Genomic DNA, 15,281 nt, shown 5'->3' on the forward strand with positions numbered 1-15,281 from the left:
AAGATTTCAGGACCCCAGAATACACATAAACATTGTTTTACTCAATTCAGAAGATTTCTGAATAAATGAGAAAAAAATCCACCTTCAGTTTTAAGGCCTTTATTTTTAATAGCAATCTGAGTAATAATTATTACCTAACGACCAATCTGGCCCTGAATAAATCATTTTTTTTTGTTTGTGGAATGTTGTTAAATGTCTCTATTATGACTGATTATTCTTTTTTAAACTTTTTAATAATTTTTAAAAAATTACTTGTTATTTCGGCTTCTACCATAACCCCATGTATATGTCCCAACTTTGATTTCACGCTGTCTAAGATTTTGAAAAGGTGATTTGATTGAGAGTGTTTTTTCTTTCCTGACTGACTGCCTGTGTCTGTGAAAATTCTTTAACATGATTTGCTACTTGAATATCTTTAAGACATCTCTTGTAGTTTGACCCTAGGAATCTCCATTGAAGAATGTTACAATCAGTTGTATCTCAAGAGAGCTCTCATCAAAGAGGTTGCTAGATCTCTCAGCACAGCTTTCTTTGAGGTCAGCAGTGAGCACCCTTATTTCACTGCTGACTGCAAAATCTGGATGATTGTCCACATTTCTTTTCAATATTACGCAGCACTGTTGCAAAAGTCGAACACTATTCTATTACTCTGGTATGGAAATGAAGTCGCACAATTTCTATTTCAGTCTCAATCTGTTGAATTGAACTGTTAGGGACGACAATTCCTTTTAATTACTCAAAGCTTGAAACATGCTGCAAACTGCAACAATTTGGTTTCAATCACAGTTCAGAGCTGTTGAAGGCAAACATAATTCTGTTATGGTCCCTCCTTTTCAATATTTGTAAATTATATTGTTTCTGCACAATACCAGACTGTATTGTTTTGAAGTTGTCAAGTCTTCCAATGCATTTACTGTTGACTAATAAGCTTTATAAGGGAACCATATCATATTATGCTGTTCATAGTGGGACTGTCTGGATGAAGTCTGTTTTTTTTCTAGCATGCACTATCTGATTTTTCAGCTTTCTTATTTTCTGCTCAAATCATAAATCTCTTGACTCACAGTAAGCCAGAGAATATAGTTGCTTCCTAGTTGTCTCTCCTATCTTTTTGTCGCTTTTTTACATACGAGCATACATGTGAACATACGAATTAGGAGCAAGGGTAGGCCATTCGGCCCCTTGCACCTGTTCTGCCATTTGATAAGATCATGGCAGATCTAATTGTGGTCCCTGTCTACCTCCTCTACCCTCCAACTCCCTTGTCAGTTGAGACTTTACCTAACTCAGCTTTAAAAATATTCATGATCCTGCATCCACTGTTCTCTGGAGAAGGGAATTCCATGGATTAAAGACCCTCAGAGAGAAAATTTGTCTTCATCTCTGTCTTAAAAGGGAGACCCCTTATTTTTAAACCACGTCCCTAGTTCTAGCCTCTCCCACAAGGGGAAACATCCTCTGAGCATCCACTCTATCAATTCCCCTCAGGATCGTCTAAATTTTAATAAGACCACCTCTTATTCTTCTAAACTCTAATGGATACACCCAATCTGTCCAACCTTCCCTCCTGCGAAAACCCCTTCATCCCAGGAATCAGTTGAGTGAACTTCTCTGAACTGCTTCTAGGAACGTAGGAATATAGGAGCAGTAGTAGGCTATTCAGCTCCTCAAGCCTGCTCCGCCATTTAACTAGATCATGGCTGATGATATACCTCAACACCATCTTCCTGTACTGCCCCCTTTAATGTCATTGGTATCCAAAAATCTATCGACCTCTGCTTGAACATACTCAATGACTGAGCCCCCATAGCATTACAGGGTAGCAAATTCCGAAGATTTACCACCCTCTGCCTCTCAGCATCCTCCTCATCTCAGCCCTAAATACCTCTTATTCTGAGACTGTGTCCCTTGGTTCTAGACCGCACAACCATGGGTAATATCCTTCCTTCACCTACCCTGTTGAGCCCTGTAAGAATTTTGTACACTTCAATGAGATCACCTCTCATTCCTCTAAACTCTAGAGAATACAGGTCCAGTCTCCTCAATCTTTCCTCATAGGACAATCCTGCCATCCCTGGGATTAGTCTGGTGAACCTTTGTTGCACTCACTCTGTGGTCAGTATATCCTTCCTTGGGCAAGGAGTTCAAAACTGCACACAATACTCGTATGGTCTTAACAAGGCTCTATACAACTGCACCAAGACTTCCTTGTTCCTGTACTCAAATCCCCTTGCAATAAAGGCTAACATACCATTTGTCTCCCTAATTGCCTGTTGCACCTGTATTTTAGTTTTGTGACTCATGAACAAGAACACTCAGCTCTCTTTGGACATTAACGTTTCCCAATCTCTCCCCATTTAAGATATACTAATGCTATTATATGCTCTATATGCCTAACTATTTTACCCTTTCTCAGGTAAGGAGACCAAAACTGTACACAGTACTCCAGATGCAGTCTCACCAAAGCCCCTATGCAATTGTAGCAAAACTGCCCTCCTTTTATATTCTACTCTCCTTGCAATAAAAGCCAACATTCCATTTGCCTTCCTAATCACTTGTTATACCTGCAAACTAACATTTTGTGATTCATGTACCAAGATACCCAGATCCCTCTGTACCCCAGAGTTTTGCAATCTCTCTCCATTTAAATAAGATACCGCTTTTCTATTCTTTCTGCCAAAATAAACAAGTTAACATTTCCCCACAATATACTCCATCTGCCATATTTTTGCCTACTCACTTAACCTGTCTGAATCCCTTTGTAGACTCTTTACATCTGTCTCACAATTTACTTTCCTACCCATCTTTGTGTCGTCAACAAATTTAGCCACCATACGATCGGTCCATTCCGCCAAATCATTTATTTAGATTGTAAATAGTTGAGGCCCTAGCACTGACCCCTGTGGCACTCCACTGATTACAGCTTGCCAACCAGAAAACAACCCATTTATCCATATTCTGTACTTCCTGTTAGCTAAGCAATCCTCTAATCCATAATAATGTTTCCCCCTACACCATGAGCTCTTATTTTGTATAGTAACCTTTGACCTTATCAAAATGCCTTTTGGAAATCCGAGCACACCACATCTACAGGTTCCTTTTTATCCACTGGTTACTTCCTCAAAGAACTCTAAATGTGTCAAACATAATTTCCCTTTCATAAAACCATGTTGATTCTGCTCATTTTCATTCAGATTTTCTGCTATAACCACCTTAATAGATTCTAGCATTTTTTTCTATGACAGATATTAGGCTAACTGGCCTGTAGTTACCTGCTTTCTCGCTCGCTCTCCTTTCTTGAATAGAGGACATACATTTGCTATTTTCTAATCTGATGAGACCTTTCCAGAATCGAGGGAATTTTGGAAAATTAAAACCAATGCATCTGCTATCTGCAGCCACTTCTTTTAAGATTCTAGGATGAAGTCCATCAAATCCTGGGGACTTGTCAACCTTTAGCTCTAATAGTTTTCTCAATGCCCTTTCCCTGGTGATTGTTTTACGTTCCTCCCTCCCTTTCACCTCTTGATTTACAAGTATTTCTGGAATGTTGTTTGTGTCTTCTGCAGTGAAAATAGACCCAAACTGTCTGATCAACGCTTCTGCCATTTCCTTTATTCCCCATTGATAATTCCCCAGACTCTCTCTGGAGGACCTACACTTACATTAGTTACTCTGTCCCCTTTTGAATACTTGTAGAAACTCCTACAATTTTTCTACCTATTTCTAGATATCATTCTCTCAGTTTAATTTCTCCCTCCTTTATTACTTTTTGGACTCCTCTTTTCTCTTCTTCTTCCTTTGTCCCTTCCTTCTCCTTTCTGCTTCTGTTTGTTTCTTTTATTCCTCTCTGTTTTCCTCCTTTTTAACACTTTCCATATTTGTCATAATCTGTCTTTACCTCTCTTACAGACCATCCTTTTGAAATAAAAAAAATGTTAGTCTGGAAACCGCTAACAATTAGAGGTGATACCTTACAGGTGGGATGTAAAACATAGGTCTCTGATGCCCTTCCGTCCAGCATCCCCTCCCCCATTAATTATGCTTCCCATGCTCCCTTACTCCCATCTTGGCCTTGACATTTTCCTTTCACCCCTTCACTCATCACTACCCATAGTCATGTTCTAATTCACATCACTAATTGTAAAATTTGATGATTTTATTCAATTACCAGCTTTAGCATATCCTCCCTTTGCAGTCATATAACAATTGCAGACATTATTACAATATAACCTTGAGCTTGATCTTTGAGGTGATGCCATTCTGACATCATGTGCATTAATGTGCAAGTTTTCCTGATCAAGTGTTTTGTTAACGAGAACACTTCCCTCATCATTAAACGGAATCAGATTGGTCTGCTCCATGTTTAGGGTGAAATATAAAGTTTTATTGGCACTGGCTTGTATGTAACCTCCATTTTACTGAAGCTGAGACTGAGGCTGGCACTGCTCACAGCTATCAAGAATGCGGTGTTCAACCAAATATAGTCCTGGGTGTACATCTCCAAACAGTGGTTCAGGAATGTAAGCTTTCATTGTCATTTGGACAAATGCAGCTTGTTCAAATTGAAAAAGGTTGACAACTATGTAAAAGTGATTTGATAGGCAGCGCTGATTTAAGACTCTTTTTGGATATAATTGAAAATGGTCACTAAAATTTTGCCAACAGGGCCACAGCAACTTTTTAAATTCCTATGTTGTTTAAATCCCTCGGAGGTGTCATTCCAGTATATTCAGCCCAAGTATACTATCGAACAGTGTAAATATATATCCCTAGGCATCTAAACCTTTGCTGGCAGATTGTCATAGAAGTAAGATGGCTAACAGTGTTGTAAGCTTTTCTTAACTTAGATCATATGATATTCAATTTTTCTTTTGTTTTATGATGCTAACCTATCTGTTGCGATTAGAACACAGGTGGTATCTCAGGAAGGACACTATGCCATGTATGTAATTCAATGACATAGATGAGTATCATTCCTGAAGTCAATAACAGTGAGGACTGCCCTCAGCTTTCCACTAAGATACAAGTTAATAAAACAACAGTTGCATACAGTATACCAGATCTTGATAGATCCCTCCAAAATAGCTTTCTGTTGAAAAGTTGTCTTTGTTAAACATTTTGTACAATACATTGAAAGGAAAGATCCAATCTCAACATCAGAGTGGCTGAGCAGGGATTTAACTTCTTAGTTAATATGTTTTTTTTCATTCATGGGATGTGGGCACCACTGGCTAACTAGCATTTATTGTCCATCCCTACTTGCCCTTGAGAAGTTGATGGTGAGCTGCCTTCTTGAACTGCGGCAGTCCATGTAATGTAGGTACACCCACAGTTCTGTTAGAGAGGGAGCTCCAGGATTTTGACCACATGACAATGAAAGAATGGTGATATATTTCCAAGTCAGGATGGTGACTGGCTTGGAGAGGAACTTCCAATGTGTCTGCTCCCCTTGTCCTTCTAGTATGGTAAGGTAGTGGCCATGGGTTTGGAAGGCGCTGTCCAAGGAGGCTTGGTGAGGGAAGAAGTAATATTATGGAAATTTATGCTGAATATTTCCATTTTATTACAAGAACCCTGTTCAAACTTATGATCTACCTAAAGAATTAGCTCTAGTACAACACAACAAATTTGACCAGAGTAACCAACCATCCCAAATTTTCTGGTATTGTCCCGGAATTTAGCTTCCTGTCCTTGACCTGGGCTTCCCAGGATGCTACTTGTCCCAGATCCCTCCGGGCAGCGTGCGCAGACACTCAGCCACGAGGACGCAGCAGCACTGGCCAGCACACTCCTGAGAATTGGCTGGCATCAGCAGGTAGGCAGTTGGGTTTGGGGGTGTGGGGTGGGGCATGGACCTGTGGCAGCAGCACTCAGACCCAAACCAGGGAAGAGGGTTGTGGTCTAAAGTTGGTTCCAGTGGCGGCAGCACTCAGGCCCAGGTCTGGAGGGGTTTAGGTCTGGCACAGACCTGGTAGGAGACACCGGCAGGCCTGAGGGGTGGGCAAAGGGCCTGAGGGTGGCCCAAGCGATGGGGTGGGCAGGCCTGAGGGCATAGGTGGGTCCATGCAGGCCAGAGGAAGGGGTCTGGCTGGATTCAAGGAGGAGGGGGTTCCGAGCAGGCCGCTTCCCTGGCCTCATCAGTACCTTTCTTCCCGCACCCTCCTGACTTCAACTGACCCCCCTACTCCCACCTGACCAACATCCACCCCCACCCCTCTTCTGAAAGGACAGAGAAGCATTGATTAGTCCAATGCAGCGCCATTACACCCTGACCAACTCCACCTGAGGAGCACCTTGCAGGGCACATCTGAGTTGTGGCCCTCAACCTGCAAAGCAATCAGGCCAAGCAGCCAGAGCTCACCGCCTTGGCCAGCGCCGATGCCATTGACATTTGGCACTGAGACTTACACCCCTGAGCACCACGGCAGGGATGGCCAGCCATTAACACTTTTCTATACAGACCCATGCCAACTCACCCTTGCCAAGCACAGCAGATCGTTGAACCTTTTGCAGCACTGCACCTATGTGCATTGTACAACATCATGGCTGCTGACTTGGGCTGCCACCTCTGCCATGCTTTCTTGGTCAGGCGTGGTGGTCTCCTCTTGCCATCCCTGGAGATGAGGATGTCCCGCCTGGCACTGACCACCTCCACGAGGATTCCCAGGCACTCATCTGAGAACCGGGAGGCCGAGTGCCCACAGGACTTGCCCTCCCACCTGGCGTGCCCAGCAGGTGTAGATTGCAGCTGAAAAGAAAATGTTTTGTCAAACAACTCCAAAGCTGCAAAGTGTCCCCTGGCAGCCTTCAGGGAGTTGCCTCTGCTGCTTTTAAATCCCCCACTGGGTCGCCATTGGACCCAGCGCCCAACAGGTTCCTGCCCCCACCTGGCCCTTCTGACCATTGAGCAGATGCGTTTCACACTGGGCAGCCCTTAATTGACCACCCAGCGTGAAATTGCATTGGAAATGTGATCTCACCTGGCAGTGGATTATACATCTGCTTTCGGGCCCGCCGACTTGGCTTAGATACTAAGTGTGAAATTCAGGCCTTGGCATGATTACTTAATTATTGTAAATTTAATGTAAAATTTATTATATGCTGTTGATCTTTAATTGAAAAGCTCAACAGGAGCATTTTTCCACCTTTTTCAGTTTTCTTCCTTGCAGAAGGTGTTGACTCCTTGCTTGGGTGCTGTTCCACTGGCACTGACAGCCTTGTACCTCACCCAAGTGACTATTTTTCATGTGTGAACCTCGATCGTGAGTGTTGGCGAGCTAGTCAACCAGTGAGGGCATCACAATAAAACATTATTCCGTGGTTGCCTTGAGTGATTTTGGTAACAAGACCAATATTGGTTGAGTAGAAATTTCTTCTAATTAAATATTGGGAAGATAGAAACCATTGTTTTCAGTCCCCACGCCAAACTGTTCCTTGGCTACCAACTCCATCCTTCTCACTGGCAGCAATCTAAAATTAACTCTATCTGTTCTCAGCTTTGGTGTCACAGTTGATGCTGGGATGGGTTTCTGACCTCATCTAGGTGCCATCACTAAGACTAACTATTTCCACCTTCGTAACACCCTCCTACTTCGCCCTCATCAGTGCCTTCGTTGCCTATAGTTTCAACTAATCTAACACACCCCTGGCTGGTTACTCGTATTCTAGCCTCTGTACACTTGAGGTCATTCATAACTCTGCTACCCATGTCTTAACTTGCAGCAAGTCCAGTTCCCCTATTACCCATGTGCTCACTGACCTCTATTGGTTCTAGGTCCAGAAATGTCTTGATTCTAAAATTCTCTCCTTTGTTTTCAAATCCCTCCATGACCTCACTCCTCCTTATCTGTATTTTCCATAAATCCTACAATCCTGCAAAATACCTGTGGTCCTCTAATTCTGGCCTCTTGTGCATCCTAAATTTTAATTGCTCCACCACTGGTGGCTGTGCCCTCAGTTGATAGACCCCAAGCTCTAGAATGCCCTCCCTACAGCTCTCAGCCTCTCTAACTTGCTTTCTTCCTCTAAAACACCCCTTAAAACCTACCTCTTTGACCAAACTTTTAGTCATCTGACCTAATAAATTTTAGATGCAGGGTAAGTTAACTCCTGAGCCTTGTTTGTGTCACTCCCCCGCTCCTGGCCAGACTATTGAGAGGGGCACAGTGCAGATGCAAACAGGGGAATATCAAGCTGTCCTTGGCCACATGCTGGTTTCTAGGCAGGAAAGGAATTTCAGGAACGTTCCATAGTGGGGAAGGATGGAAGAGCAGTTGGAAGCAGGAAAGCTGCATCTTTCCTCATCGGGTCAAGGAAAACTCTGCTGCTTCTGGCCTTCAAAGGTAGTTGTTTGACTCACACCCTAGGGCCACTCTTCCATCCTACCAGCTGCTGCTGCACTTTCTCAATCAGGTCACAGATAAAATGTCATTAGGACCCTATTGATGCAATAAGATCCTAATTTGTATAAATCATTTGAGGTTACCACCTGTTTTAGATCAGTGCTTCATCCATCTATAGAACCGTTAAGTAATTAACAGGGGCAGCAGGAGTGGATCAAGTTCTAAGCAGGCAAGTAATTTTGTTTTTAATTGCCCATGTGCTCTTTTCACATGGTGGATAGGGTTAAAAAATAACACCTATGTGTTGTGGATCCGGGAATCATCGTAGGTCAGCATGGTGAGAAATTAATTTGCAACAAGTTTGTCCTTATGCAGAGGGCAGGATGGGATGTCATTAAGGATGAAGTTTGAAAAATCTTAAGTAAGGCATCTTCAAAATGCTCCAAGTTAGGAATGTACTGGTACCTCCAGCGTCCAGCTTTGCTAACATGTTTGAGTCAAACTACAATACTGTGGTCAGTCTCCTATCTGAAATTAGCCAGTAGAAGGGCAAATAATTTATTCATTCATATGATATAGATAGATACATTCAAATTACAAATAAATTTGATTTTCTGATGTTTTGCAAGCTTTCATTGTTGCCACATTAAATGTGGGCCATATATTGTTTCCAACATTTCTGTTCTTGGAAAACATCTGTTTCGGAATTTCTCACAACCACATAAAATAGAATTAATAAATTTTAAATCTGTTGGTATATAAATTGTTCAGATTAAATTTTGTTTAATAGAATTGATGGACCTTTTTTGAGCAGTGCTTCAGATTTTGAATCTATGCTGTCGGTACATTTTTGGTGTCAAGTGGTGCTTTTTGCTACCAATTCCTGACTGATTGACAGCACTCCAGGATTAAAAAGTGGAGATTAATGTCCAAGTACATATCAAGGATAAACAATCACTGCCAGGTTTCTGTTCTGCTTTGCAAAAATTATATTAGCTTTTTAAATTGAAATAATTTTGAAGTGTAAGCATGTTTAAAAATTATTTCTTTGTCAGTTAACTTCTTAAATGAAAACCATTAAATTAAAATTGTAGAAGTACTCCTGGTAGTTTTAATCAACAAGATGAGCACAGTGTTATAGGAAACTGAAATAAAGAAATTTGATTAAATGCTTTACACCATTATTTGTTAAAGTGACACACATTTTCATCTTTCCCTTGTGTTTGAGTCAAATAGCCAATGTTTGAAAGTAATTTTGTTAATGAAAAGTATGAAGCTTTGCAGCGAAATCTCAGCAACAATTGTGATTCAAATTCAGGTGTTTAGTAGATAACCTCCAGCATTTGTCAGTAGTGTAAGGCACTTAATGCAAACCATCTGAGGATAAGGAAAGAGCCCACCAGGATTCCAGGCTGCACTGTCACACAATCAAAGAAAAACTTTTGACCAGATACAGTCCGCATATTAGGAAAATAATACAATATTTGGTAGCTACGTATGAAGTAGAGATGTAATTGGGGAAGGAAATTTTAAAAGCATGAACCTACTTCCTAGTTCTCTTTAGACTAAAAGATGGCGGTTAATACATTTTCAGATAATTTTGCAATCATACAGTACCTGCCCTCTTCAGTGATCAATTCTTTTTCTCCCTTTACTAGAATGGAATCAACAGAGAAGTGTGAAGCAGTCATAGCACATTTTAATGGCAAATTTATTAAAACCCTGCCTGGTGTCCCCGGTGAGTTTTGATGACCTTTTCTTAAGCTTCTGTTGGTGGATTGTTGGAACGGATTGCTGATAGCGACAATGAAAAATGATGCATGAAATGTGATTGTTTCTGAGCAAACGTAGTACCCGCTGATTTTAGTATTTCAATCATATAAGTACAACCCAATTTATTTATTTAATAACCCTGCTTTTACTGAATAATTGCATTAGCCAATTAAGTGTGTAGATGAAAACAGTCTTTTATCAATCTAGTTTTTTTCTTACTGTGAATAAGGCAGAAATTTTTAATGAAAGTGAAACTATTTCAGCTTGTGGCACTAAAATAATTCCTATTGTCGTCTTGTTAATGAAGAAAAATCATCAATTTTAAAAGCTGTACAATATTTGCATATTAATGAATCTCTACTGCCTTGAGTCCTTATAGCTGTTTGATATTAGCAATCATGCAGGAATTGGTGCTGAATATTGCATTGTAAGTGTACAAAGAGACAACAAGCATTAAGGTTGACACCTCATTTATGTACTTATTGTTGGACTGCCTAATTCAAAGTGGAAAATAATTTCAGTGTTAAATTGTAATTTCAGATATGTTTGATCAACTAGTTTATTGCATTGGAAAGTAAATGTAATTTCAGATTGTCAGATGCTGTAAACTCTTCAATTATGCCTGACTTTCAGATTGAAAACTTCACTGATTATATGAAAAGACAAAAGCCTCTTGATGGCATTATTGTTTTAAATTTATTTATGAATTCTTTCTCTTCAAATTCTATTACAATTGACTCTAGAAACAAAGAGTGCTGATAAAATGCATACCAGATTCTATTCTGGGTATTTAGGTTAAATATTTTTATGATTAGCTGTAAAATCAAGCCCCTTGCGCTTGTTCAAGTGGATGTAAAATGGCAGTATTTGAATGGAAATCTCTCACCGTCTTGGTCAACATGCATCCCTCAAACAAAACTACAAAAACTAATGATTTACTTAATTTGTAGACGTTACTATGTGCTGCCACGTGCACTGTTGAAATATATTAAATCACACTAACCACCAGTCTCTGGTTCATGATTGATCTACAAAAATTGCTATTGGATAGTGCAGAAAATATACTCGCAGTTCCTGCAAAATGGAAAAGAAAGGATTGTATTTCACAACCTGGGGGAAAGAAGTTTTATGAACAAGAAAATCAGTCTTCCTGTGGAGTGTTGTAAAATTGGAAATTCATAGGTTTAAGCCATTCTCCAGGTCTTGATCACATAACCTAGATTGACACTCCAATGCATTGCTGAAGAAATGGTATATTTTTATGATTAGCTGTAAAATCAAGCCCTTTGCGCTTGTTCAAGTGGATGTAAAATGGCAGTATTTGAATGGAAATCTCTCACCGTCTTGGTCAACATGCATCCCTCAAACAAAACTACAAAAACTAATGATTTACTTAATTTGTAGACGTTACTATGTGCAAATTGGTGTCACATTTGCCTACATTACAATAATGACTGCACTTCAAATTGAACCAATTTGAGAAATCTTGAGAATGTAAAATGCACAAGTTCTTTATTTATCATAGGAGCAGAAAAATACGTTTAGTTTCACTGTTCTAGCTTGGGTATTGTATTCTCCTTAATTACTAAATAAATCTTTACAATCTAGGAGGTTATTTAATTTGTTGCCTTCTCTACTGCTGGTCTCTTGTAATTATGGCCTCGTCTGCTGCCTCAGCGATCATGAGGAGAGCACCAGTGCAGACACGTTTATGCATTGTGAAAATGTGGATATATGGGGGAAATCAGCTATTGTGGGACAGTTTACTAATAGGCCAACTGAGGTGTCCATGTTGTAATGGTGCCTGCCAACAAATAAGTGATTGAGTGAAATCCCAACATTAGTTATACAGCAAAAATAAAAAATGCTTGAAAAACTCAGCAGGTCTGGCAGCATCTGTGGAGAGAGAAACAGAGTTGACATTTAGAGTCCGTATGACGCTTCTTCAGAACTGAAAAGAAGTGGAAATGTCATGAAATTTATACTGCTTAAGGCGGAGGGTGGGGCAGGTGGGGTTGGATAGAAGGCCAGCGCTAGGTGGGAACAAAGGAGGGATTGACAAAGATGTCATGAACTGAAGGACAAAGGGAGTGTTGATGGTAGTGGTTAGTGCTTTAAAAAAAAGGTGCTAATAGTGGCATAAAGGTAAAAAAGCAGAATATAATTATAGCAGAACAAGGGTAGCATTGTGTGAAAGAACAACATGAAACAAGTAACATTCCCCCTATGGGGGATGGGGTGGGGGGAGGGAGTGGTGGTGGAAAGAAAAGGGTAGAAAATGGGATAAAAAAGGGGCTAAAACCACAGATGAATGAAAGTAAAAATAAGTGTATAAAAAATAAAAATGAATGTAGAAAAAAGGGGGTTTAAAATTGGGTGAGGATGGAGAAGAGAGTTCATCGTCTAAAGTTGATGAACTCAAAGTTAAGTCCAGAAGGCTGTAAGGTGCCTATTCAGAAGATGAGGTGCGATTTCTCTAATTTGCATATACAAAGTGCGTGCTGAGTCAATTCCACTCCAGGCTCTGAAATAACTCTGAAAACTGTGGGCACTGAATGTGCTACCTTGTGAATCCCAAGCAGAAAGCATTATCTCACTTTCAACACAATTTCTAAACTCAACCAGATGAACTCATGGTTTTTGAGCATCATAACTGATGAAAATGTTACCTGGACAAGAAGCCCTAGACCTTTCTTTCCTTCTTCTTTTCCCTGCAATAACTGAACATTTATTTACATCCAAAACACCGAGCCACTTTAAAATCAGAAACCAGTAACTAGCCTGTAAGTACCACCTGAACCATTTAACACTGTTGAGGGGGCCTTTCTCCAAATATGAGAGATGAGATCTAAACAAGCAGTGAAATCCATGCTCCCTGAAGCTTGAGATTAATTGAGCCCAGCTAAATGTGAACTTGTGCTGCAAAGTAGAGACTTGGTTCACATTTTTCAAAATAGAGGTATTTTTGATGATTTTCTTCGGGAAATATATTGTTTCCATTAAGTATGGTAGATAGGACTGCTGAACATTGGCAGTGTATGATTCTCTATTGCTCACATTAGGACTCCCCTTGAGCCATGGCAGACAATTTTCGTACATAGCTAGTCTTTTTGGATTGACAGAGAAGCCTTATCTGAATTTCAAAAACAAAAATTGTGCATTAATTTAGATATGTACAAAAATAAGAGCATTGATACCAATAGAAATTAGGAATTGGAGCAACATTAAAATTAGCTGATGACATCAAGTCATGACAAGGATTACAAAAGACTGCTGGAGTATTTGGAAGGTTAACAGGATGAGCAGATGAGTGATTACTGCAGATCAGTGTAAGAGAAAAGTAATTTTAAGAATAGGAAATGTCAATTCAACCTATATAATAACTTTTTAGATGGAGTGGGCAATCAGAGAGCTGTACAAGTGCACTGTTCATTGAAAGTGCCAGTGAGGTGGATAAGGCCAAATTGAGGCACACAGTATCCTTGGTTTTGTATTTAGAGGCAGAGACTACAAAAACAAAAGAGATAATATTGAACTTTTACAGGATCTAAGTAAGGCCACAAATGGCATATTATGTACTTTTGGGCTCACCATTGCAGGAAAGATAGAAACTGTTATTGAGTTATGGGAACGGTGCACAGACTAGTTCCGTAGCATGTTAGAATCATAGAATATTGTAGCAAAGAAGGAGGCCATTCAGCCTACCATGCAGTTGCCAGCTCTTTGAAAGAGTTGCCTAATTTCGTCCCACCTCTCCAACTTTTTCCCCACATCCACAAATTAGTTCTCTTCAAGTGCAAGTGCAAACGTTCTGATGGAGTCTGATTTCTTCACCATTTGAAGAAGTGCATTCCAGATTCTAATGCTCCATGTGAAAACATTTTTCTTTGTTTCCCCTCTAGTTCTTTTGCCAAGTATTACAAATCTATGACCTCTGGTTCACGAGCCAGGAGATAAAGTTTCTCCTTATTTGCTCTTACCAAAACCCATTGTTATCTTGAATGCCTGTAATAAGTCTCCCTTTAACCTGCTGTGTTCTAAGGGAAAAACCCCCCAGCTTTTCTAACCTGTCATACGAACCTACAAATTAGGAGCAAGAGTAGGCCACCCAGCCCCTTGAGCCTGCTCCGCCATTCAATAAAGATCATGGCTGATCTGATTGCAACCTCAACCTCAAATTCCTGCCTACCCCCAATAACCTTTCGCCCCCTTGCTCATCAAGAATCTATCTACCTCTACCTTAAAAATATTCAAAGGTTCTGCTTCCACCACCTTTTGAGGAAGAGACTTCCAAAGACTCACGATCCTCAGAGAAAAAAATTCTCCTCATCACAGTTTTAAATGAGCTACCCCTTATTTTTAAACTGTGGCCCCTAATTCTAGATTCTCTCACCAGAGGAAACACCTTCTCCACATCCACACTGTCAAGACCCCTCAGTATCTTAAAGGCTTCAATCAAGTTTCCTCTTACTCTTCTAAACTCCAGTGGAAATAAGCCTAACTTGCCCAACCTTTCCTCAAGGAAACTCACCATTCCAGACGTTAGTCTCGTCAACCTTCTCTGAACTGCTAATGCATTTATGCCTTTCTTTAAATAAGGAGACCAGTGTTGATCACAACACTCCAGATGCAGCCTCACCAGTGCCCTGTACAACTGTAGCATAACCTCCCTACTTTTGTAATCAATTCCGCTCACAATAAACGTTGACATTCTGTTAACTTTCCTAATTACTTGCTTTACCTGCATACTAGAATTTTGTGATTCATGCACCTGGACACCCAAATCCCTCTGAATCTCAGAGCACTGCAATCTCTCACCATTTAGATAATGAGCTTTTTTTATTCTTTTTGCCAAAATGGGATACTCTATTTGCCAGATCTTTGCCCACGCACTTATCCTATCTATGTCCTTCTGTTCTGTAGTCTTCTTATGTCCCCTTCACAATTTGCTTTCCTACCTATCTTTGTGTCGTCAGCAAATTTAGCAACCATTCCTTCGGTCCCTTTATTCAAGTTGAAGCCCCAGCACTGATCCTTGTGTGGCACACTGCTTGTCACATTCTGCCAACCAGAAAAAGACTGATTTATGCCAACTCTTTGCTACCTGTTAGCTAGCTAAACTTCTATCCATGTCAATATGTTATTCCCTACACAATGAGCTTT

The 15,281-nt window shown here is 40.3% G+C and overlaps 1 protein-coding gene across 8 annotated transcripts in view; it reads left to right on the forward strand.

Annotated features, from left to right (window-relative positions):
• The window catches only part of LOC121284762 (RNA-binding motif, single-stranded-interacting protein 1-like), a 293,402-nt gene that overhangs the window by 210,469 nt on the left and 67,652 nt on the right, over nucleotides 1–15,281 (forward strand). For all 8 annotated transcript variants that reach the window (XM_041200341.1, XM_041200347.1, XM_041200342.1 and 5 more), the window contains one exon: nucleotides 10,004–10,083. In XM_041200341.1, coding sequence (XP_041056275.1) covers nucleotides 10,004–10,083 — 80 coding nt within the window. The remainder of the gene's footprint in view (nucleotides 1–10,003; nucleotides 10,084–15,281) is intronic.

This window comes from Carcharodon carcharias, chromosome 12, assembly GCF_017639515.1.
Source record: "Carcharodon carcharias isolate sCarCar2 chromosome 12, sCarCar2.pri, whole genome shotgun sequence".
NCBI lineage: Eukaryota > Metazoa > Chordata > Chondrichthyes > Lamniformes > Lamnidae > Carcharodon > Carcharodon carcharias.